At 48.0% G+C, this 25473-nt stretch overlaps 1 protein-coding gene across 2 annotated transcripts; it reads right to left on the bottom strand.

Annotated features, from left to right (window-relative positions):
• Positions 1-48: 48 nt before the first annotated feature.
• Npr2 (natriuretic peptide receptor 2) lies at positions 49-17394 on the bottom strand. 2 transcript variants are annotated; one of them, XM_042696575.1, is made up of 22 exons: positions 16081-17393; positions 15083-15288; positions 9533-9646; positions 9050-9185; positions 8746-8840; positions 8407-8539; positions 8111-8195; positions 7172-7292; positions 6934-7008; positions 6643-6720; positions 6079-6183; positions 5877-5948; positions 4675-4834; positions 4351-4506; positions 4104-4272; positions 3819-3965; positions 3212-3335; positions 2992-3060; positions 996-1170; positions 827-925; positions 510-601; positions 49-377 (listed from the first exon to the last, which is right to left on the bottom strand). In XM_042696575.1, exons 1-22 carry the CDS (start codon positions 16745-16747, stop codon positions 312-314), a joined length of 3144 nt encoding a protein of 1047 aa, XP_042552509.1. In that variant the 5' UTR covers positions 16748-17393; the 3' UTR covers positions 49-311. The 2 variants fall into 2 exon arrangements, with proteins under 2 accessions (XP_042552509.1, XP_042552518.1); XM_042696584.1 differs by lacking the exon at positions 6934-7008 and having other exon boundaries at positions 16081-17394.
• Between the last annotated feature and the right edge of the window lie 8079 nt (positions 17395-25473).

Raw genomic sequence — 25473 nt, 5'->3', positions numbered from 1 at the left:
TATTCTTTCCTCAGTTATTTCCACCCCACACGATGATACCATGTGTTGTTGTTGTTGTGTTGTTTTATACTTGGCCAAAATATTCTGGTCTACATACAGTTATTTACAGAAGGTAGAGAGGAAGGGGACCAAGCCAGAGAGGGGCTGGTATATGTACAAGGCTGAGCTACAGAGAGATACAATCTCCATATAAGGTGGAATTTTTGTGCACGTTTTCCATCCCATGTGACAAAGTCTGTTTCTGATATATGAAGAGATGATGGCCACTGCCCACCCAAGTACCAGCAGCAAGAAGTGGGAAGAAGTGGGATTTACAGGAGTCCAGGAGGTCCTTTCTGCTCTCCTAGGAGCCAATAAGTTCGCATCTTTCCTTTTCCCTGGAATTAAGGGAGTGGACACAGTTCAGGTTCTTCTCTATCCAGCCCATCATCTCCCTCTCTTACCCAGTGATCCCCATAATCACTTTCATCCTCCTTTTCCATGACCTCCTCCCCAAGGCCTGCCATTACCTTCATCTCCACATCCCCCCGAAGCTCTAGCTGGAAGCATCCTAACTCATCCAGAGCATCTTTGGTGGTAGAGGAGACGTGGATCTTCAGAGCTGGGGTGACATGGGAGACAGGAAGTAGAGTCAAGAAGTGACATTACTCAAGAGTACTTTCCTCAACCACCCACCTCTCAAGAGGCTCCCCATCCAGATACACATTCATAGGACAAAAATATGCCCAAGGATGGGACACGTAGGAACTGTAATCTCCCAGATTGAGACTTGGAGGAACTCTGAAGCAAGATAGATCCAAGCCCAGGTTGAAGGCTAATATCTCACCTTGACCATTAGACTCCATTCGAGAAGCAGTGTTCACAGTGTCTCCAAAAAGACAATAACGGGGCATCTTCAGACCAACAACACCTGCACAGACTGGTCCTATGAAAGGAAATAGGTTGGGAGAACCCAGGAAAGGTGGAGCCTATGGCTAAGTGAGAGTCAGCCTTACCTGTGTGAACACCTATACGAAGCCTCAGCTGGTCATGGGGTCGGTGGCGGATACGGAAAGAAGAGACTGCATCTAGCAATGCTAGGGCCATCCGAGCAATTTCTGGTGCATGACGTTGACCATTTCGCCCTGGGAGGCCAGAAACCACCATGTAGGCATCCCCAATTGTCTCCACCTGATTTAAAGGGAGGAGTGTTCAAAGGTCATCTCTAGCTGTATCCATAGGAATAAGAAAGAATACAGAGAAACAAGCTAGACTCCACCAGCAATTATACTGATAGCCATGTTCTAGGAATTTGAAATAAGGAGAAGTCAAGGGAATCTTTAAACACGTGCCCAATTCCTGTATTCAGTAAACACTTACTGAATGTGGGGATATCCTACCTGTTCACAGGACATGGACAAATAGGTTCTGCTGTCAGGAAATGAAAAGTAAGAAAACAGGCCAAACCAAGGGGCACAGAGGCTGGTGAGTAGGTAAAGCAAACCCAATGAAATGAGCCAGACAGCTCCAACTGTTAGAAGTGAGAAATCAAGAGCCGGGCGCTGGTGGCTCACGCCTGTAATCCTAGCTACTCAGGAGGCTGAGATCTGAGGATCGCGGTTCAAAGCCAGCCCGGGCAGGAGAGACCGTGAGACTCCTATCTCCAATAAACCACCAGAAAACCGGAAGTGGCGCTGTAGCTCAAGTGGTAGAGCGCTCGCCTTGAGCTGAAGAGCTGAGGGACAGCGCCCAGGCCCAGAGTTCAAGCCCCACGACCGACAAAAAAAAAAAAAAAAAATGTCAGGTGCTTGATTTCTCACTTCTTTTTTTTTTGTCAGTCGTGGGGCTTGAACTCTGGGCCTGGGCGCTGTCCCTCAGCTCTTCAGCTGAAGGCGAGCGCTCTACCACTTGAGCTACAGCGCCACTTCCGGTTTTCTGGTGGTATATTGGAGATAGGAGTCTCACGGTCTCTCCTGCCCGGGCTGGCTTTGAACCGCGATCCTCAGATCTCAGCCTCCTGAGTAGCTAGGATTACAGGCGTGAGCCACCAGCGCCTGGCACACCTGACATTTTTAACTATACCAAAACAATGTAAGAGAAAGGTCCTTGATTTTATGAAATACATGGCAAAATTTCTTTGGATATACACACCGTGTATTGGGGAGTAAAGGATAAAAATATGGGGCTGGGAAGGTGGCTCAGTGGTAGAGCGCTTGCCTTGCATGCTCAAGGCCCTGGGTTCAATTCCTCAGCACCACATAAGCAAAAAGAAATAAAGCCGGAAGTGGCACTATGGCTCAAGTGGTAGAGTGCTAGCCTTGAGCTGAAGAGCTGAGGGACAGCGCCCAGGCCCAGAGTTCAGGCCCCATGACCAGACCCAAAAAAAAAGGATAAAAATATATTCAAATGGCTTAGAAAACAGCCCAGACTAGCCTTGAATTTGCAATCCTCCAGCCCGAGCCTCTTGAGTGCTAGGATTACAGATGCAATGCCTTGCAGAAATTTGTTTAGTGTCTGCCATGTGCTACATACCATGTTAGATATTTTCCATATTAAAGAGAACTGAGGTTCAGGGCAACCCTGTTACCCATGACCACACAATTAGCTACAAAAACAGTATTCAAATTCAAGAACAATAAAGCTAGCCCTCTGCCAACTCAATGACATCAACAAAGAGATTTATGTTTTTCATATATTGCCCCACACCCCCACTAAATCAATCTGTATCTACATTCTTTGTGGTTCTTCCATGTCTAGAGGAGAATGAATTAAAATGGATAAGCTGTGTTTATACCCTCAAGGAGATGGGGGCTATTTGTGATGGTCTGATTAGGTACTCATAAGTAATTAGACATGGGTACAAGCACCCTGTTGAAGCTTCATCTAACCACAAAATACACCCCCAGCACTAGGATGCCAGAGGCCCTTGGGAAAATTGACCATGAAGTGAGTAAAGTACATAGATATCCAAGAGACTTGGTCTTAAAGGGGTCTCAGGAGGAAGGCTCTCACCTTGTAGACATCAAAGTTGTCAATTATGGCATCAAAGCAGGTATACAGGTCATTAAGAAGTGTCACCACCTAACAGAGGATAGGAAAGCAGAGGTCCTGAAATTTATGCTCAACCTTCTAAGAATTCTCAATCAATGGCTCAGAAAGATACAGGAACTCTAGAACAAACTAGCCTTTCCTTTGATCGATGCCCAGGTCCCAGGCCCACCCCGTGTCTCACCTGCATGGGAGTGCTCTCAGCTGACAGTGCTGTGAAGCCAACGATGTCACTGAAGTAGATGGTGACACTGTCGAAGGCCTCTGCTTGTACAGTCTCTCCCCGTTTTAACTGTTCTGCCACTGAACTAGGAAGCAAGAAGGCAGAGTGAACACAACTCTAAGAAAGAGGGTGGGAGGGAGAGGAAAACAGGTATAGCTACAGTAGAACAGAAGCTGTAATGGGAAAGTTGGGTCTGGTGAAGAAAAAAGAAATGGACTGAGAAACATTACTTAGCTTGAGGCAAGGTGCACAAGTGGTGGTAGACTGCAAAGGGATCTAGAGGTGGGAGCTAAGTGTCTCAAGTTGGAATTGTCTTACATACACTTGCTGAAGCAATAATGAGGTAGAGTGGTGTCCTAAGGAAGAAGGATGAAAAGCCAAAAAGAAGGGGAGCACAGCTCATTTGGGGAGAGAAAGAATTTAGCCTATAGCCAGGAAGGCTCACTGTGGCAAGAAGTAATAAAGCAGGGTCCCATGTTTGGAGATGAGTTCTCTGGAGGCTGATGAGACAGAACCCAACAGAGCTAGACCCTGGAGGAAAATTCAGAAAGTGGAAGGAAGGTCTCACTGGGGTAGAATTTGGTAGAGCAGTGCCTCAGCCTTGCGTTTTTCCTCTAGATAGGCCTGTGTGCGTTCTTCCACCAGCTTTTCCAGGTTATTGGCATACTGTTCCATGCGCAGCAAGAGGTTGTCCAGTATGCTGGTGCCACCCTCCCTGCAGAAAGGCCAGGATATGACACCTGTTTCAAGATTCTGGATACTCCCAGGACTTCTTATCCAGCCCTCCTGCCCCACCTTGTCCACTAAGAACAGTGTTGCCCTAGGTAGCCCTTTCCCCTCAGTGGCCTCTCACTTATTAAAGCGGCGGATGAAGCCCTTGATCTGTCCAAAGTCTGGCCGCTCAGCTGGGTCCTGGGCCCAACATCTCTCCATCAGCAAAACTAGCTCTTCATTCAATTGGGTGCGGTCAATGCTTGGCCGGAAATAAGGCCGCTGGCCATTTCGGACCTTCTGAACAATCTCTGAAGATAATAAAAAGGTTTGGATGAAGAAGAGGGTCCCCCAGGAAAAGTGGCTGTAGGTAGTAGATTGACTCTTACCTTTGGGGCTGAGGTCCAAACCCTCTAAGTAGAAAGGACCACTGCGAAGTGCTATCTCTTGTAGGATGATTCCAAAGCTATAGACATCAGCTTTCTGCATGCCTGTAGTTGGCAAGGGGTTCCCACTGAGCAGTTCTGGAGCAGTCCACAGCTTCTCTGAAAAGAGAGAACAGAGTTGGCCAAATTCCCAAAACAGAGTACCCCCAAAGCTCATACAGATTCAACTCCATATTACTACCGTACCTCCCTCTCCTACCCTCCCTGAGGGAAATGATCAAGGCTAGAGGAATACTATAAAAAGTAGGTTGTGGGGGCAAGCCTCACTGGCATAGAGGGCATGGCTGTCATCAGGTTCAGCAGTTGATCGGAAACTGGCCAGGCCATAGTCTGTGATTTTGAGCACAAAACGACTATCCACCACACAGTTGGAGGACTTGAGGCTTCCATGAGATGAAATAATGCTGTTGTGAAGAAAGGCCATGCCCTGTAGGATACAGATTAGCAATCCGTCATATCTGGATTATACCACCTACTCACCAGGAGATGGACTCAAATAAGTGGATTCATTGTAAGGATATTTTCCAAAACCACTTTTCCATTAGTCATTGTCCTCACAAGAGTCATGCTTTTTTGTTTTGTTTTTATTAATCATCACACCACTAGTTGAGCACAGCATTGACTTTACTTAATATTTTTCTCTTTTTTGATGGCAAATTTTTGTTTGGGGATTATGAAAATAGCCACCGCCAGCTTCAGATACAGTGTGGGGAACTACTAGGCTTATTCACTGACTCTTAGACTTTCTTCTAAACACCCATCCAATCATGCAACCAACACCAATCCATGCAAGATTCAGCTTTATGTCTCCCAACTTATGGGTGGACCTCAAGGTCATTTAAAAATAGCTGAAACGTTGTACCTTGAAAAAATAAAGATTTAGTAAAATTTTCCTTGGTTTCTCTTAGTTTAAACAGTTTTTTAAATTTTAGTTTCTGGTCAAAAGATCATACCAGACATGCAAAATATTGGTCAAAGAATAAAATGATGAGAGGAAAAATGGGAGATAAGTGTTTGGAGATGTCACTCATCTTTTTCCTGCTAAGAGATTTTTAAAGTGACTTCTTGGAGATAAAAGAGATGCTGTAGAGAGATCTAGTTCAGGAAGACAAATTTTCTCCAGATGCAGGACTCCTTTGTGGCAGGTAAGCCTTTCTCCTCAAATATACCCATTACTACCCAACCACAGGAATAAGGGGAGACAGAGAAATTAGAGTGTTCAGAGAACTAAAAGGAGAAAAATTATAGACAAGACTGAACAATAGGAGGCATTTTAAAGTGAATAAACTATGTGAACATGGTGACATACACCTATAATCGTAGCACTCATAAGGATGAAGAAAAAGTATTACAAGTTCAAGGCCAGCCTGAACTACATAGTGATTTCCAGACCAGCTTGGGCTATATAGCAAGACCCTGCCTCAAAACAAAAAAGTAAAGTGAAAAGTGAATGAACTTTTAAGACTCACCTTAACAAGATCATTAATGAGTGAATAACGAAACATCCAGTCCAAGTTGATGCTGTCATTTTCTAGAATATCCTGGTGACAAGGAAGAGATCATGTGTCTGTCCCAGTCCCACTAGCTATATCACTTGGCAGAGTCAATGTAACTTTGGGGGGCAGGGTATCCCCCACTCCAGCCCCACCATAATCTCCACCTATGTCTCACTTGTAAACTTCCACGAGGACAATACTCCGTGACAATGCAAATATTGGGAGGGTCTATGCAGGCTCCAATGAAGCGAGTAAGGTGATTGAACTGAACGTCTCTCATCTAGCAGAAAAACAATGGACAGAGCTAGAAAAAAAATAGATTCAGAAACCTATACCTACAAGAGAGGGCCTTTTCTCTTAGTTATATACCCACTGTAAGATCAATTGAAAATAAACCCTGGCCCTCTCAGCCAATGTTACTATCCCATATCTCTCCCTTGCCTCTACCTACCATCCACCCCCATCTTTTTTTTTGGTCGGTCGTGGGGCTTGAACTCTGGGCCTGGGCACTGTCCCTCAGCTCTTCAGCTCAAGGCGAGCGCTCTACCACTTGAGCTACAGCGCCACTTCCGGTTTTCTGGTGGTTTATTGGAGATAAGAGTCTCATGGTCTCTCCTGCCCAGGCTGGCTTTGAACCGCTATCCTCAGATCTCAGCCTCCTGAGTAGCTAGGATTACAGGCATGAGCCACCAGCGCCAGGCTATCCACCCCCATCTTACATCCATAATCCGTTACATACGTGCTTGAGTTCAAACAGAACCTGCCGTGTGAGCTCAATACGCTTCTTGTTTACGTGTTTGATGGCAACAACATTTCCCTGAAGGGGAGGGGTGAAAGGAAGAGGAAAATGAGTATCAAAAGGAGTTTCTGGAGGCTAGGAAACACTGGAGAATTGTGGGAGCATCCAGGAGCTCAGCTAGGCATTGGGAGAGGACGAGAAGGGGCAGAGAGAGGTTCAAGGGCAGATGTAGCAGATGGGGATGAGATAGGATGAAATGGTGGGGACCAGAACAAGCAGATGACTGTTCACCTTGAAGTGACCGGTGTTGGCAAAGATCTGGTATTTCCCATGGGCTGTCATGAGCGAGCCGTAACTGGATCCCCGCTGGGGCCAAGGACAACATGGAGGCGGAAGGATGAAAGGAACATTAGATGATGGTGGTAGTGCAGGGGCTATCATTACAGGCCAGTGTGCTGGGAAAGGTCCAGGGTAAGAAAGGACGGGAACTCAGAGGGAGGTGAAAGAAACAGCTGAGACAAAGGCTCACCAGGGACAGCGTGAGGCGGCTGCCTGCACCTTTATGATAACGTTCTGAGTTGCCAAACTGCAGTTCTTCCCAGCGAATACGCCACAGCATGCTAGCCAGCTCCTTCTCCAGCATCAGTTTTCTGTAAGGACTGCACACCTTAGTTGACTGGCAATCCCAATCATGCCACCCCCTAAACCGGAGGCTTCCCTGCAGCTCCTGAATCTACAGCACCCAGCAAAGAGGACTGGAAGATAAGGACACGTGTAGTACATGCCTGGCACATGCTTATGAACACTCACAAACATGGATGTAAAAGGATCTTTTTTTTCTTTGTTTCAAAACAGGATCTTGCTATGTAGCTCAGGATAGTCTTGAATTTTACATCGGCTTGCCTCAGCCTCCTGAGTTCTGGGGTTACAGGCACATACCACCAAGCCTGGCTGTAGCTATTTTTCTGTTGTTGTTATGATGTTTGTCTTTCTTTAACTATCTTATTTTTGTTTCCAGTGCTAGGATCAAACTCAGGGGCATGCCTGTGCTAAGCAAGCATTCTACTACAGAGGTACATTCATTCTCCAGCCTGTAGTTCTTTCTGAAAATGTGAATATCCATCAAAAATTCTCCTTCAGCCTTAACCATATCCAAAGTACTGTTTAAGCTTAGCAAAATGACTCATTCATGTAATCTCAGCACACAAGAGGATCTCAAATTTGAGTTTAGCTGATGCTATATAAGGAGACCCTGTCTCAAAAAAAAAAAGTCAGTACTTTGTATGTCTAGGCTAGAATCAAAATAGAACAAACACCTAGGCCGAAAGACAAAAGAAAAGGGCTATAGAGGAAGAGACAACTTCCAGATTGGTTTTCTGCTGCCTCTATCTTGGATTACAGGAGCCTCCTGGTGACCCCTTGGAAATGGGGAAATACACAGTAGGTCAGTGAAAAGCCCAGAACTCACCGGAAAATTAGGAAGCTGGAAACACCAAACATGATGAAGGTGATTCCTGTGCCCAGAGCCACAATTGCCAGAGTGGAAAGTGGAGCTGGAGGGGAGAGAGGGACCCTGAGAAAGACTGTAGAGGGTAGAAAAGTGGGGAGGGGGAGGAGGAAGTGCAGGGAGTAGTCAGCTTTCTTGAGGGAAAGAGGAAGGAGGGAGGGCTGTAGATAGAGCTAAAAACACAGCTGAGAATGGGGAGTCAGTGAGGGTGGAGGAGAAGGGAGGAGGGATTGCTCCCAGTGCCTGCACACACCCACTTTTATCACAGGATGGGTCGTCCAAATCAAAGGCACAGGGGGGATTGTCCAAGGGCGGGGCCCCCTTCACCCAGGGAATAGGCCGTCCTGTCCACCAAATCTGCTTCTCAGCTCCTGAGTAGTGGGCTGCGGGCTGTGAGGAAGCAGAACACTGGGCCCACGGGCCTGCCCACTCCAGCCTCCTCCCCAAACCCCAGGCAGCTTCTCTTGCTCATCTTCCCAAGCTGCCTCCTGGCCAGGATGCAACTCCAGCAGAGGAAACAAGTCCCTGCCGCTAGAGCCTGTGACTGTGTCCCCATTGAGCCCTTCAACTCTTTTCCCTGACCCCTCCCCCATCACCTGAAAGTCTCCAGACTCCAAGTCTCCCATGGCCCATAGGACAAAATCAGTCTCCCGGTCATTATTCTTGTCCATAACAACCAATCCAGTTACACCTAGGATAGAGAAGAATGCCCCACTCATTTAAAGACCTTTCTTACGTCCCCGGCTGTCTCAGAGTCTGTCCCAGCCCCATTCCCAAAGTATGTCCACCTCTACCCTACAACTCCTAATGCCCCTCCCTGCTGCCTTTGGCATGTTTCTTTTCTTTCTCACTCATGAGCCCATTTTCAGCCCTCAGCCTCCACCTGCCACTCTTCAATACCATGATATCTCCGTCCCTGCATCTTCTCCACAATGCGAAGCCCATCTTCCCGGGTGCCGCCTTCCTGTAGTGTCTCATTCAGGACTTCAGCGTAGAGCAGGATCCCATCGTAGAAGCAGCCAGCGATGAGGTTCATCTGGGGATGGCAATTCGTGCAATGCTTTCTACTGTCCTGCGAGATCCCTTCCCCTGCCCCCCTTTCCCATCCTTGCAGTCTTCTACTTATTGTTCCTTCTCATTTACTTCCTTCTCTCCTCTTACCCCCAAAAGTACCATCCCTACCTAACTGGGCCATAGTGCAGAAAGAAATACCCAGATTGGAAGTGAAAAGCCCCAACAGGCTTGTTCCATAGCTAAGACTTGTTGCTAAGTTATGGAAGGGAGCCCTTCTTCATAGTCTGGACTGACAGGGAAGAGAGAAGATAGGGGGAAGAGAGGAGGCGGAGAGAGAGAGAGAGGGAGAGAGAGAACATATCTACTCACCAGGGACGGGGCCAGCTCCACACCAAAATCTTCTCTGGCTCTTACCAGCAGCCGATTCTGGAATTCTTGATACTCAGGATTTGGGGGTTCTCTGTATGTGATCACCAATACAGTCTGTACCAGCAGCACATGGGGAAGAAGGGAGAGAACTCAAGATGAACAGGAGAAGAGTCAGGACAGGTAAACTTGCTCGTATGTGTATGATGTAAAATTATACATGGTGGAATTGGAAGATTAGAGGCGTATTAAAGCTATGTAGGGAATGGGAGGGGAGAGATGGACTAAAGGGGTAATGGTACTCTTTCTGGAAAGGCAGATAGGGCTTGTTCTGGAAGGTGAGACTGGGAAGTAACAGATGGTGCCAACTCCACATCCAAAGCTCATCAGCTTCCTCACCTCCTGACCACCACTCACCACTTCCCCCACCCCCAGGCCACCTCCAGCTCCTAAAAGTTCCTCCTTCTCATCCTTTCTGGGTACCTGTCACTATCAAGACAACATGAATCAACATCTCCTCTCCAAAGTGTTCATTAGTGTTCACATTGGAATTAAAAGAGATTTCAGGACCTATGACAACTGAGGGAAATACCTGGGGAAAGCTGCTCAATATTCATTTCACGTGTCTGGAACACCTGCCATAATCTCCACTATCCAACTTCCTAAGTAGCGATGTCACAGATCCTCACACACTGCTTAGATAAGCAAATCATACATGTTGCAGCCATGCATACATTTCACTGGCACAAGTCAACCTGCCTCCGTCCCTCGCCAATGTGCCTGCTGGCTCCTTCATTAGCGGCTGGACCACTCAGTCCAGATCACACTGTCCATAAAACCAGACCCTGTTCACTTATGAATATGTACTGGGAAATATGACTTGGTGTACTGAGACACTAAGACAAAAAGTCTAGTTATTTCTACCAGGTTTGTTCATTCTTGTTATAGAAAGTACGTGTGAGGGGCTGGGAAGGTGGCTCAGTGGTAGAGTGCTTGCCTTGCATGCATGAGGCCCTGGGTTCGATTCCTCAGCACCACATAAGCAAAAAGCCAGAAGTGGCTCTGTGGCTCAAGTGGTAGAGCGCTAGCCTTGAGCTGAAGAGCTGAGGGACAGTGCCCAGGCCCAGAGTTCAGGCCCCATGACTGGACCCAAAAAAATAAAAATAAAAAGAAAGTACGTGTGAACCACAGAGATACTACATATGTTATGTGTGATCAATTAATTAAAGGTAGGAAATAATGAAATTAACTTCATTATATTAGATCAGAGTCTTCGTCAAGATGTAAATTGTTTGTTTCTTTGTGACAGAGGCTCACTGTGTAGCCCAAGCTAGCTTCAAACATGAGATTCTTGCTAGGTGCCTGTGGCTTGTGCTCCTTAGCTACACAGGAGGCTGAGATCTGAAAATCATTGTTCAAAGCCAGCCAGACAAGGAAAGTCCATGAGACCCTTATCTCCAGTCAACCACCAAAAACCCAGAACTGGAGCTGTGACACATGATATAGCATCAGCCTTTAGTGAAAAAGTTAAAGGATAGCACCCAGGCCTGAATTCAAGCCTCAGGACTGGCTCGTGCACGTGCGCGCGCGCACACACTCACACACACACACACACACACACACACACACACACACACACACACACACACACACAGATTCCTGTGTTTTAGCCTTATTGAATGCTGGGATTATAAGCATGAGCCACTATGCCTGGCTTAATTACTTGGAGCATTTAGATGCCTGATTATATACATCTAATATCCTTTCTCAGGCAAAAAAAAAAAATAAGCAGGAGGTGCTAGAGGCTAGACTTAGGGCAGGAAGGGTTTATTCAGTAACAGCAGTCTAAGAGTAAAAACAGAGAGATAATAAACTGTTAACAAATAATGTAAAATGTCAGCAAAAGAGCAAAGATCAATTTATATTTCAATAGAGACTCATGACTTGTGAGCACTTATTACTGGGCTAGAAGTACTCAAACTTTAACACACAATCTTAGGTACATGCTAGGCATATAGAATATAAAGATACACCTGATCCCAGGTTGAGAAAAAAATTCTTAGTAATAGACTTAATCTTAGAGCCTTCCCAAGCTGGCTTTGAACCACAGCCCTCAGATCATAGACTCCTGAGAAGCTAGGATTATGGTATGAATCACTGGAGCCCGGATATTTTTTTAGACAGTTCAGGCTGGCCTCAAACTCACAATCTTCTTGCCACCGCCTCCCACTTCCACGTGCTAAGATTACAGTTGTCAGCACTATATCTCTCTAAACGTATTCCTGTTCTCACCTTTTCCCCCACATACACATTTTAATGCAACAAATGTTTTGAATGCCCACCACATGCTAGGCACACAGTATATAAAGGTGAAACCTGATCCCTGCCCTCAAGCAAATATAGCTAAATGGAAGAGAAAAATCATAGCAATAGACTTAATTTTACAGCCCTGTCTCCCCGGCCTCCCCTGTCCCACCCTCCCACCCCTGGCCTATAACTGGCATATAGCCCATGCTGGTAACTTTGCCTTCAGTTGACACTCTTCCAGAAAGGCTCAGGACATCTATGCCAAGGCCTTCTCCACTTCACTATTTTTTCCAGGCTAACAAGGTCTAGGACCCTGCTCTCCCTCCCCCCCCCCCCCACCCATAGGTTGGTGTGTCCTCTGAAGGAAGGGGCTTTCTGCTCTTTTAATTGACTGGAGGTGACCACTCACCTTCCCTGCTCCATCCCCTGCCCCGTGTCAAGCACTGGTAAAGAATGAGAGCCGCTTTGCCAGAAAACACCTCAGCACCCTCACCCTCACCTTACCCCACCCTATGCCTTGGCTCCTCTTCCCCACCTTTGGCATGTTCTTGACTGCCTGTAGCAAAACCTCTATTTTCCTGTCTGAACGAGGTGACAAGAGAATGAAGAATTCACAGCTATAACTGATTAATCAGCTCACACTCCCTCTTCTCCCTGCTCTAAGTGCTGGAGACCCTTAACAAGCAAAAATTGTGCAAAACAGAAGTTTCTCTTCTACAAAGAGAATGCTGCCCTGAGGACTATAGAATTCTCCTATTCAGGAGGTCATGGACCTTCCTTAAGCATACAAGCTAAAGCTTTCTTATGACAGTTCCTTTACTTTTTCTTTCTGGCATTTTTTTCCACAATATGTTTCTACCCTTGTATTAATTTGGTTACTTACTCACTGTCAATCTCTCCTACTAAATATGAACTCCAAAAAGGCAAGGACCACATCTATTGTATTCTCTACTACATTACTAGTACCTAGCATCATGACAGGGACATAATAGGTGCTCAGTAAATACACTAATGGAATGGGTCAGTCAGTCTTCAAATAAATCAAACATGAAATGATACTATGTTCTACAGTAGACAAAGCTAAGTATAAGAGTAGGAAACTCAGCCCAGGGAAGGTGGCTCAGTGGTAGAGCACTTGCCTTGCATGCATGAGGCTCTGGGTTCGATTGCCCAGCACCACATAAGCAAAAAGAAAAAAAGCCAGAAGTGGCGCTGTGGCTCAAGTGGTAGAGTGCTAACCTTGAGCTGAAGAGCTGAGGGACAGTGCCCAGGCCCAGAGTTCAGGCCCCACGACTGGACCCAAAACAAAACCAAAAACAGAAACTCAGCCCAACCTGAGATTCCGGGATTATTTCCTAGAAGGAAAAGTAACAGCCTGAGTCCTGAAGAATATGAAAGCAGTATCCAGACACAAAAGGTAAGAAGTTATTTTAGGATGAAACTATAACCTGTCCTGCCCCTGCCAGTGTTCAAGTGTGACACTCACAGACCCATACTCAGGCAGGCAGACAGATATGTCATTCACAGCCACGCACACTCATCGGGCACAACCAAATATATAATCAGAGCCACATAAAACCTTACTCACTGGAGAAGAATGGCCACCCAGGTCTGGCCCTTGTACTCATCTACTTAGAATGAAAGAAACTCAAAATGAAAAGGACCTTAAGGTCATCCCATAAAGCCACCTCCATTCCTTTTTGGAAAAAAGTGAAAGATGTGGATAAATAAATAGGAAACACAGAAATCAGCGAAAAATTGATGAGAGAGCCAGAGAAAAAGTCAAAGGTATGATTTTGCGAGGCACAGATTTGGGGTGAGGGAAAAAATGGGTACTGCAGACAAAGGAGTAAAGGGCACCAAGTGCTAGGGCACCTGAGTTCTGTGCATAAGTGCACAGGGAGCTGAGACCACAAGAGGATTGAGAACAGAATATAGAAGCTCTTAAGCTGGGAAGGTGGCTCCGTGGTAGAGTGCTTGCCTTGCATGCATGAGGCCCTGGGTTCGATTCCTCAGCACCACATAAGCAGAAAAAGCCAGATGTGGTGCTGTGGCTCAAGCAGTAGAGTGCTAGCCTGGAGCTGAAGAGCTGAGGGACAGTGCCCTGGCCCAGAGTTCAAGCCCCACGACCAACCAAAAAAAAGAAGAAGAAGAAGAAGCTCTTAAACACCATACTAAAGAGTCTATATTTTATTCTGCAGAAAGCAACTCATCAAAGGTTAAAGCCCAGGAGCTGAGGGGAAGGGGGGTCATGGCTCACACGGAACAGTGCCCTGACTAACAAGCACAAGATCCTGAGTTCAAACTTTAATACTAGGAAAAGAGAGAAAGAGGCAGAGGAGGGAAATTTTCAGTAACACCAACCCTCTCCACAAATTCCTCAATCAGATCTACTTCTTTCCATTCCTGTTATGATTCTCCAATGTGTAAAATGTATCACTCACTCCTTTCTGATCAATCAACTGGTCTCACTGCTTTGAATCCTCTGTTTCTTCTAATCTAACTTGATTTCCATCATTCTATTTACTATCACACACCACACACCCACATCCACACGCCCTCCCTCCCCACCCCACCCCCACACCACACAACACACATACCAAGGACTCCAAATTCAAGTTCTGGTGCCTTAAGGTTTAGAGCTCTGCTTAGTCTACCCTTGCCATTTTATTTCTTATGTGTGTTTCCAGTGAACCATTCCTTCTTACCAGGCCAGTATCTTCTTAATCTCTCAAATATGCCTACCCCTATTTTCTCTTTACATAGGCTTCCTGGATCACCCATGCTGATTATGAATCTGACACCTACCATTATAGTCAAAATAGGCTCACTTCCTTCACAAAAGCATCCTCTCAACTCACCCCACACCAATTCTTCATCCTCTAAACCACTCAGTACCTGTTCCAGACATACCATCACCTTTCTCAAACTTTACCTAGTACCAAGAATGAAGCCTCATCTCTCTAGAAAGGGTGACAGCCTTGCTGAGGATAAGGCTCAGAGTTTATCCCCTAAACTTTTCTCTGCAGTCTAGCCTACTTAAGAAAGCCAGTGTTCTAGGATTTTGGAGGAGGCCAAAGTCAGTTTTGGCAGCAGATGCACAAAGAGTCACAAAGCTTGGGAAGGAAGGAAGAATGATACCAGACTTGGAAAGATCCTGTAGTTCACAACTCTCACAAATAAATGGTATTTCCTTGGAGGTCTGGTGAAGGAATTGTTCCTTCCCTCACTCCTTTCAAATGATACCTGAAAGGCCTCTCTGAGGGCCTGGGCCTGTTCCTGGGTGCGATTGTCCTGCCATGGCCGGCCTGTAGAGCGGGTAGGCCCTGCACGGAGACTCTCCCCAAAGACATCCAGGTAAAAGAAGACATAGTCTCCATTGGTCAGGTTCTCCCTCTGGGCCTGGAGCAGGATCTCATGCAGCATCTCCAGGGGCCCGCAGATATACACAACTGGGAGCAGGCACATGACAGGGGAGCACCCTGAGAAAGGCATCCAGGACCCCACCAGCCCCCTTTTTGAATCATCTGCATGTCCCCTCATTAGCAAAAGAGTGGCCCTACCTATTGACCACCCAGCAGATGCACTTTTCCCTAGAAGCTCCCATCATGAGTGCCCTGAGGCCATATGGACCATCTGGCAGAAGTCAGAGCCTGACTGCAGGCCCTGGAGGAAGACAGTGATGATTCAGGCCCTCCCTCTCCCCAGAGCCTTGACTGCTCCCCCTCACCAGCCCCCCCCCACTCCCCATTCTGCCTTGCCTTTCTCTAGGCTCATAGGCACTGACTCCTGATAATTCTCCATGGGAGCTCTAGCTTGCCTTTCCCAACCAAATCTGTTGAGCTCTGAACCAATTCTCTTTATGTTACAAAGGGGTCCCCCAGGCTGGGATGGAGGCATACAGAGAGGTGCACATTTCAGAGGGGGCATCCCCCCCCCCATTCATTACTCTAGGACACTCATATTTCTTTCCCAAACTCAACATCTTCGCAGTGCCACATTCTCCTGAACCTCACGCCTTACACTGCCAATCTCCTTGTCTACCTCTGCCCATAACACCCACAAGCCAGGCTCCAAACACCTGAGTCCTCTCACAGGTGTTGGGTCCACATTTCCTTCTCCATCCCCACCACCCTACACAGCTTGACCAAGCTCATGGCTGTGTAGCTCCCCCCCCCTGCTGAGCTCCAGGGACATGGCCAGCCCACCTCCCTTGACCCTAACACGGCCTGGGCCACACTCACTGCGCCCGTTGGCCCGGATGAAGTGGGTGGCCTGCTCGGGCCCCCCTGGCTCCCGGGCATACACTTGGTGCTGCACACTGAGGTTGCTGCCCTGCAGGGCCTCAAAGACTCCCTCGATGGTGAAGTAGTGCGGCCGGTCATCGGTGCGTGCATCCAGATAGAGCAAGGCAGCACGGGCAGTCCAGTTGAAGTGCCCGTGTAAGGTCACTACAAACTCACCCAGCTTGGGAGCCGAGGGGCCAGTGCGCACCAGGGTACGATAATGCTCATTCTTAGCCGCAAAACCAGAGGCCACCGCACCGGCAGTCAGCAGGGGAAGGCGCCAGTGGGAAGCAAAGCGGGCCACCGAGGCAGCAGGGTACACACAACCAGGGCCCAACAGCAGGTCGGGGTCATGGTAGAGCTTGAGGTCCACAGCGCTCAGGGGAGCCAGGTACTCAGAGCAGGCGCCATCTAGTTCAGAGCTGACAAACCGCAGGTCCACGGGCAATGCCCGGCCCAGTGCCTCCACGGCTAGCGCCACAGCGGGACCCACCCGTGGCCAGGCCCAGGCATAGCTCAGATTGTGTTCTGGCAGCACCACAGCTAGTGTCAAGTTCCGCGCCCCCGGAGGACGCACCCCACCTGCCAGGGCTGCCACCAGCAGCAGCAGGGATGGCAGTGCCATGGCCCCCAGAGCCTGGGGCCGCTCTGGCCTACCGGGCAGGCACAAGCACCACCCAGCCTGGAGCCTGGGGAAGAGGGCCAGCAAGAGAAGAGGAGGGCACGCCAAGGCGACCGGCTAGGATAGACAAAGTGCCGGGGACGACGCCAGGAGAGGATGGGAGGAAGCGTGGGGTGGGCAAGGAGTGGGCAACCAGCCTGGGGCAAGGCTAAGGATAGGGCGGCAGGAGCAGGGAGGGACCCGGGGGCCCCCGCGACCAGCCGGGATGGGGACAGTGCTGGGTGAAGTGGCCTGACGATCCAGAGCTGAGAGGAGGGGGCTTGAGCCTGGGGCGGGCCGTGGGCGGAGGGGGAGGGCCGGGGGCACCCCACAGCTGCAGGCTCCAGGAGGGCAGGGAGCGGCGACAAACAGGACCCGGGGGCTGAGGCGGCGGAAGGACTGGGACCGCGGCAAGCGGGGAGCGAAGCGAGGCCTGGGCCCGGAGGGGAGGGGAAGGCAGGGGTCACTCTCCCGGTGAAGGCTTCTCCCGAAGCTCCGGCTTGGACTAACGGGCCCAGGCGCCGGTCCCATCCGGAGCTGCGGCGGCCCCGCCCGTGTCCCCCTCCCTCCCGCCCCGCTTCTCTCCGCTCCGCTCTCCTCCAGGGCCCCGGCGGCCCGGGCCGCCCCGCTGCCGCCGCCTCCCGCCCCCCGCCTGGGCCCCCTGCGCGCGCGCGCCGCTCGCTCGTCCGGGTCAGGTCGCCTTGGCCCCCGGCGCGTCTCCGCTCGCTGCGCCCGGTGGTGGCTGCCGAGTGTGACTTCCCGGGCAGGCCGCCCGCCCCCCGCCCCGCCCTCCCCCGCTGCCCCTCCCCCGCCCGGCCCCACCCTCCCGCGCCTGCTGCCTCCCCCCCACCCTCCCCACCCCCCCCCAGCGCCCCACCCCTCCCACCCAGCCGGTGAGCGCCCCGGGGCTCCACACTAGGGCCTTGCAGACCCCGCGGGGTTCCTGGGGGACCCTGACACTTGAAGGGCCTCCCCCACCCTCTGCTTTCCGCAAGCCCCGGGTCTACCAGGCCTCTCTCTTCCACCGCACAGATTCAAAAGACCCCCAAAGGCCTGTCTTCTCCCCTCTCCGGTACCCTGATGATCTTAGGGTCCTCCTCTCTCAACCCCTGAAGTCCTTCGGTTGCTCCAGTCTCCAGGAAGCAATCAGGAATCCTCAAACATTTGGTATCCATTTAGGTACCGTTTCCTTCATCTAGGAAACCATACTCTCCTAAATACAGGGAGCCCCTCACTCGTTCGACAGGGTCCCAGGGGCCTGCTCACTGGAAGACAGGCCCCTTCCCCACCCAAGGCCCCCGTGAGCCCCAGCCAAGCCCGTGAGTCTTCTCCTTCCCGGGGACTCAGCCTCCACTCATCCTCTTCCTGGATCCCTGGCCTCTTGTACCCACTTCCACCAGCCTCCGCTTCCAGGGCCTTATCTCTCCTTTGTCCTTCAGTAAAGCACAGGCTAGCTTCAGGTGAGGGCTTATAGATAGACCAGGCCCAACAGATCCCAGCAGTGAAAGCCCATTGCACCCCACCTTAGTTTCCATCCCATCCCTTGGCTTCTAGCCTAGTAAGTTCACTAAGGTCTCCCACACTGGGAGTGGTTGATCCCATCCTGAGGAACAGCTTGTGAAATGACATCATGGTTGTAGAGGGGACTGCTAGGGGACCCTGGGGAGTTCTCTGAGACTGTCATAAAAGACACGCACATGAGCCCCTACTTCTCCCTGCTGAGATCCAGTTTCTGGCCCCATTCGCACCACTTCTCCAGAAATCACAAGAGCCAAAAGCCTAAGAGCTCCCCAAACAGAGGGGAAGAATGCGTGTAGACTGGGGGACAGTTTCTCTGAGGTGAAGGCGACACCTAGTGGTCTTGAGGGGAAATTAAGGATGATGCCTATTTATTATTAGTAAATATGTTTATTGAAACCTGGCTATGGAGCACAAGCTCTAAGGATGTATACAAAGAAATTGATAAAGTCCTTACCTTTGAGGAACATACTGTTGGAATCCCTAGGTCACAGAGGCCATGGGCAAGCCCCCAATGACAATAACATCTCCAGCCTCAACCCTTAAGACATTTTTTTTTCTTTTTTTTGTCGGCTGTGGGACTTGAACTCAGGGGCTGAGTGCTATCTCTGAGCTCTTTTGCTCAAGGATAGCACTCTACCACTCTGAGCCACAGCTCTACTTGTAGCTTTTGAGTGGTTAATTGAAGATAAGAGTCTTACAGGGAATTTTCTGCCTGAGCTGGCTTTGAACCACGATCCTCAGATCTTAGTCTCCTGAGGCGCTAGAATTACAGGCATAAGCTACCAGACACCAGAGGAATGGTAAACTGTGGTTCCAGGCTCCCAACCATGTTTGATGAACAGGAATTTAGACCTATCTGGGCAGTGAAAAGCATAAGAAACTAGAAAGGAAGGGAGGCATCTGAAAAAAAATGGCTCTGTAACTCTAGATCAATGAATCAAATGACTGCTTTTCATGAAAGTAGTAAATCCAAAATGACACAATCTCAAAGAACCACAGAAGCTCTGGAAAAAGATGGGTTCTATAAATATGTTGTAAAATCCTCAGTTAATAGCTGAAAAGTTTCAGAGAGAGAACTCCCATCTTTTCCTTCCCCTTGCCTTTCATCTAACTCCAAATGCCAGTGTGTGTGTGTGTGTGTGTGTGTGTGTGTGTGCGCGCGCGCGCGTATCACACACACATGCACGTGAGTCCTGGGTGAATTTGGGGCCTAGGTGCTGTGCCTAAGCTATTTTGCTCAAGACTAGAGCTCAGGCTAGGAAGGGTGGTTCAGTGGTAGAATGCTTGCCTTGCATGCATGAAGCCCTGGATTTGACTCCTCAGCACCACATAAGCAGAAAAAGAGACCAGGCCCAGAGTTCAGGCCCCATGACCAACAACAACAACAAAAAAGACTAGAGCTCTACCACTTAAGCCATATCTCCATTTCCAGCTTTTTGGTGATTAATTGAATAGAAGAGTCTCATGGACTTTGCTGCCTAGGGTCACTTTGAACCATGATTCTCTGAGCCCCACCTCCTGATTATAGGCATGAGCTATTGGCACCTGGCTCCACGTGTTTTTTTCCCCTTTTGTCCAGTTACATAAGTCAGGTAGAGCACATTTCTTTTCCTTTCCTTTCTTCCTTCCTTTTTTCTTCCTTCCTTTCTTTCTTCCTTCTCCCTCCTCCTCCCCCCTTTTTCTTTTTCTTTTTTTGTCGGTCATGGGGCTTGAACTCTGGGCCTAGGTGCTGTCTCTCAGCTCTTCAGCTCAAGGGTAGTGCTCTACCTCTTGAGCCACAGTGCCACTTCCGGTTTTCTGAGTAGTTTATTGGAGATAAGAGTCTCACAGACTTTTCCTGCCTGGGTTGGCTTTGAACCATGATCCTAGAGTGGCTAGGATTACAGGCGTGAGCCACCTGCATCCGGCTTTTCTTTCTTGAGCTTGAACTCCAGGCTTAGGCAACTGTCCCTAAGCTCTTTCACTCAAGGCTAGCAATCTACCACTTTGAGCCATAGCACCACTTCCAGTTTTCTGGTGGGTAATTAGAGATGAGTTCTAACTGGGATTTTTCTGCCTGGGCTGGCTTTGAACTTCAATCCTCAGATCTCAGCATCCTGAGTAGCTAAGATTTACAAGCATGAGCCACCAGCACCAGACTAGAGTATATTTCTTTTTGGACAATGTCACCCCTTCCCTCACTCCACATGCCTTTTAATAGCAAAGTTGACACTAGAATCCAGGTCTCTTAGACTCTGAGGTAGAGTTCTCTTTTTTTGGTCGGTCATGGACCTTGAACTCTGGGCTTGGGAGCTGTCCCTGAGCTCTTCAACTCAAGGTGAGCGCTCTACCACTTGAGCCACAAAGCCACTTCCGGTTTTCTAGTGGTTTATTGGAGATAAGTCTCATGGACTTTTCTGCCCGGGCTGGCTTTGAACCGTGATCCTCAGATCTCAGCCTCCTGAGTAGCTAGGATTACAGGCATGAGCCACCAGTGCCCGGCTGAGGTAGAGTTCTTTACAGATATTATACTGGCTCATGGAATTTGTAGTATAAAGTTACATTGTCATGATCACCAAAGACTCAGATGGCTCTAACACCTGCGGACCTGTGAGGACCAGCCACCGCTGTTACCCAGAGGAATTCAAAATATTTCATTATTCTCCGTATTAAGGACAACTCTCTATTCGGTTAGGGATTAAACATTCAAGCATGGATATGAAGTGTTCCCCTGAAGGTTCATGTGTTTGACGCTGTCCTCAGTGCAATGTTCAGAGGTAGAGTTTTGGAGAAGTATTTGGATAACTCTGACTTAATTAATGGATTGATTCATTGATTGATTTATAACGTGGTAGCTGTGTTGGGAGGCAGTGGAAAGTAAATTCGAGGGAGTTGATCACTGAGAGCCAATGAAGCAGTTCTTTTTTTTTTTTTAATTGGTTGTGGGGCCTGAACTTTGGACCTGGGCACTGTCCCTGAGCTCTTCAGCTCAAAGCTAGTGCTCTACCACTTGAGCCACCTTCCCAGCCCTAAGTAAGCAGTTCTTCTTTACTACATCCTGTCCACCATGGTATTCTGCCTCACCCCTGGTCTACAGCAACGGGTCCAAGCTACTGCTGTTTTCTTGGATATAGACAATAAGATTCCGTCAGTGTTTAGTGACCCTGATGCAATGCATTCAAAGCCTGGGAAATCTCAGACTCTCCTAAGTGGCACATAGCGAGGGTCCAACATCTTCTCTGTAGGGGTATTATGGTTTTCTACTACTCCACAGAGACCACCTGAATTTCTTTTGGGCAAGATGAGCCAAAACACTGCTTTTAGTGTTTCTGGTCCAGAGCCTGCAGAGCCTCAATTGATTAGCTGCTAGAAGCTGTTGTAAATTCCAAGCTGCCATATTTCTTTGCTGAAAGAAATCCTAACTCCAGGCCAACCCCGGCCTCACGACCCTAGCAGAGTCCTGGGACAGCTGTGAGATTTAGAGTCACTTCACTCTTCTCTATGGTCTATCCTGATACCCAAGACTCAAACAGTGAACAGTGCGTTTAACTGAGCTGATTTCACAGCTAAATATGGATCCTTGAATTTGTTCTACATTCGACTATTCCTTCCATAATTGCAGGATTCCAAAGAAACAAAATATATTTTCCAGTCTTCTCTCTAACTGGTCAGGGCTATAGAAAAAGGTTTTGTTTCTTTGTTTGTTTGTTTTTGGGGTCCAGTTGTGGGGCCTGAACTCTGGGCCTGGGCACTGTCCCTCAGCTCTTCAGCTCAAGACTAGAGCTCTACCACTTGAGCCACAGCGCCACTTCTGGCTTTTTTCATTTTGCTTATGTGGTGCTGAGGAATCAAACCCAGGGCCTCAGGCATGCAAGGCAAGCGCTCTACACTGAGCCATCTTCCCAGCCCCTAGAAAAAGGATTTACCTATATTTACTTGTCCCCAGTATATAAGAAAGGCAGGTCTCCAAGAGAATCTACCAACAGAGGGCAGAGAACAGCCATGAAAAGTAGAGTCAAATAAAGCACAAACATGGGGATTCTACAAGATACATTTCAATCAGGAAAAGAGGAGGAGGGGGGAGAGGGAGGGGGAAGAAGAGGAGACCATTTCTACTCATGTGTCCTCCCTACCTCCTGGTCTCCTCCCCCATCATGCAGCACACACACAGAAGCCCAGTTACCTTCTCAACTTCTGCAAACAGCTGCTATGATTGTTCAAGGGGCCAAATGCCTTTCCTTTGAATTCATACATCTCTGTCTTTTGAAAGTTCAGTAGTGGAGTTCAAGCTTAGCATGTGGGAAACCCTGGATTCAATCCCCAGCACCAAAAGTAAATCAGTTAAAATATTTTCAAATTAGACCCCAGCTTCCAACTTACCTGCCTAAGTATATGTCTGAAGAGATTAACAGAAATGTCAGCTTTATTGGTAATACATAATCTAGACAAGTCATTTTCTAATGGCAAATGTTTTGCACAGAGTCAATGTGTCCCATAAGAAGAATTTAAGAGGGGCTGGGAAGGTGGCTCAGTGGTAGAGCCCTTGCCTTGCATGCATGAGGCCCTGGGTTCAATTCCTCAGCACCACATAAGCAAAAAGAAAAAAAGCCGGAAGTGGCACTGTGGCTCAAGTGGTAGAGCACTAGCCTTGAGCTGAAGAGCTGAGGGACAGCACCCAGGCCAAGAGTTCAGGCCCCCCGACCAGACCCAAAATAAATAAATAAAAAGAAATAAAAAGAAGAATTTAAGAAAAGTTAGAAACACCCACATTCATTTCTATTCTTCCTTTCTGGTGTGTGTGGGGGACTATGAGGCTTTTTCTGTTGTGGCTAGTGCTCCACCACTTAAACCACACCACCAGTTCCATTTTTTTGCTGGTTAGAGATAAACAGCTTCCACTTTTGTCTACCTAGACCTTGAACTACAAGCCTCAGGTCTCAGCCTTCTGAGTAGCTAGGATTACAAGCATGAGCTATGGTGCCCAACTACATTTATATTCTTGAAGATCCGAACTGCAAGTGGACATATGTTACCTGTCTGCTCCATCCAGGTCTATACCAGCATATCTTGGGCATACTATTGCTCCCCATGTGCCTACTCTCTACCTTCACCATCATTTCCATCTCCATGTTCACTTACCATCCCTGGGGAACATCCAGAGAAACAATCTCAAACATAATATTCTCTTCCAGTCCATTTAAAGTCCACTTTCTTCACAATATTGGCAAGAAGCAAGCACCAACAGGGATATGTGTTCCCCTTTTACTAAGTACTTGTAGGTTTACAACATCTCACAGTGAAAGAAGCAAAGGAAACATGGCTACTATAGCTTATGATTAGAAATGTATTTCTCACTATTTTTAACCCTCTGCTCTGCTTAGAATTTCCTAGAAAAACAAAAAGGCTGGGAAAAAAGAGAAAAGTCTAAATCAAAAATTTACTAAACTTGGCTCTTTTTTATGTGCTGTAATATGTTATTTGAAGCAAAAAGAATAGCTATGCTGGGTACCAGTGGCTCACATCTGTAATCCTAGCTACTCAAGGCTGAAGTCTAAGGATCAAGGTTCAAAGCCAGCCCAGGCAGGCTCTTGGCTTCAATTAACTACAAAAAGCCAGAAGTAGAGCTGTGGCTCAATTGGTAGAGAGCTAGCCCAGGCCCAGAGTTCAAGCCCCAGAACAAGCAAAAATAATAAAAGAGTAGCTAAGCAGTGGTAATGAAAGATCAGAGAGACTAAAAGCAGGAAGAGGAGTTTAAGAGGTTTCTAGACAAATCCAAGCACAAAATTGTACATGCCTGATATAGGATGATGGTAGAGGAATGGAGAGAGAAATGAATCTGAGATAATTTGAACAAAGCAACCACAGAACTTGGTAGTTGAGTGAGTGCCAAGATGAAGAGGAAAGAATGAGGATGGGAGGTTGCAAAGGTACTAAGCAGGAATTGGAAATGGAGAGACCACTGAGTAGGAATTAGCACTCCAGAAAACCCCTACTACATGTGAAATGGGATGAAGCCACAATGCCAATTCTGATTATTGTTTCATGCTAAAAGTTTCAAGTGTCTGAGTCTAGTTTTTTCCTCCTTCTATCCAGTCTCCACCATGTGTTGTGGTGCCAAAGCAACCTTTTGAAACAAAAACCTAATTATATCACGCTCTTGTTTAAAAATCCTTAAATGGTTTCCCCATGGAACCTATTTTTCAGACCTGATTTTTAGTCAAAAACCCCTTCTTGAAAAGAAAGCAAATGTAAAACAGGGGGGAAGATTTTTGTTTTTGTTTTGCTGGTCATGGGGCCTGAACTCTGGGCCTGGGCACTGTCCCTCAGCTTTCAGCTCGAGGTGAGCTCTCTACCACTTGAGCTACAGCACCACTTCCAGTTTTCTGGTGGTTTATTGGCGATAAGAGTCTCATGAACTTTCCTGCCTGGGCTGGCTTTGAACCGAGATCCTTAGATCTCAGCCTCCTGAGTAGCTAGGATTACAGGTGTGAGCCACCAGTGCTGCCAGGTGTGTGTGTGTGTGTGTGTGTGTGTGTGTGTGTGTGTGTGTGTGCGTGTGCGTGTGTGTGTGTGTGTGCCAGTCCTGGGCCTTGAACTCAGGGCACTGTTCTTAAACTTCTTTTGCACAAGGCTAGAACGCTTCCATTTGAGCCACAGCTCCACTTCCAGTTTTCTGGTGGTTCATTGGAGATAGCACTCTCACAGACTTTCCTGAGGGCCTGGCTTTGAACCACAATCCTCAGTTCTCAGCCTCCTGAGTAGCTAGGATCACAGGTGTGAGTCACTGGCAGCCAGCTCATAACACCCTTCTTAACTTGTATCTTACATTGGTGGGGTGGAGACAGGGTGGGAGGAATAAGTTGGGTTAGTGGTTGGAAACTGCAGGGCCAGTTCGACGACTTCTTTTATCAACTCTCTAAAATGCACTTAGTGTTTTCTTATCCCCAGCTTTAGGCCCTGGTTCCCAATCCCAGGGCAATAAGAACAATTTTACTCAATGTCTCCTACTGGATATTCAAGTGAAGGGATGGCTATATGATATATGAAGCTCAACTACATATATATATATATATTTGTCAGTCGTGGGGCTTGAACTCTGGGCCTGGGCACTGTCCCTCAGCTCTTCAGCTCAAGGCTAGTACTCTACCACTTGAACCATAGTGCCACTTCCGGTTTCCTGAGTTGTTAAT

The sequence above is a fragment of the Dipodomys spectabilis genome, unplaced genomic scaffold (assembly GCF_019054845.1).
Source record: "Dipodomys spectabilis isolate Male_0828 unplaced genomic scaffold, ASM1905484v1 ptg000006l, whole genome shotgun sequence".
Lineage (NCBI taxonomy): Eukaryota > Metazoa > Chordata > Mammalia > Rodentia > Heteromyidae > Dipodomys > Dipodomys spectabilis.
This window is presented reverse-complemented; position numbering and strand designations above follow the sequence as displayed.

Bases quoted from the DNA above. Each gene is read 5' to 3' on its own strand.
- Npr2 (XM_042696575.1), bottom strand. From the start codon at position 16,747: ATGGCACTGCCATCCCTGCTGCTGCTGGTGGCAGCCCTGGCAGGTGGG. The intron at 4,273-4,350 runs GTAAGAGTCAAT...TATTATCTTCAG, and splicing joins TTTGGACCTCAGCCCCAAAG to AGATTGTTCAGAAGGTCCGA. The intron at 3,336-3,818 runs GTGAGACCTTCC...CTTGCTTCCTAG, and splicing joins CTCTACCAAATTCTACCCCA to TTCAGTGGCAGAACAGTTAA.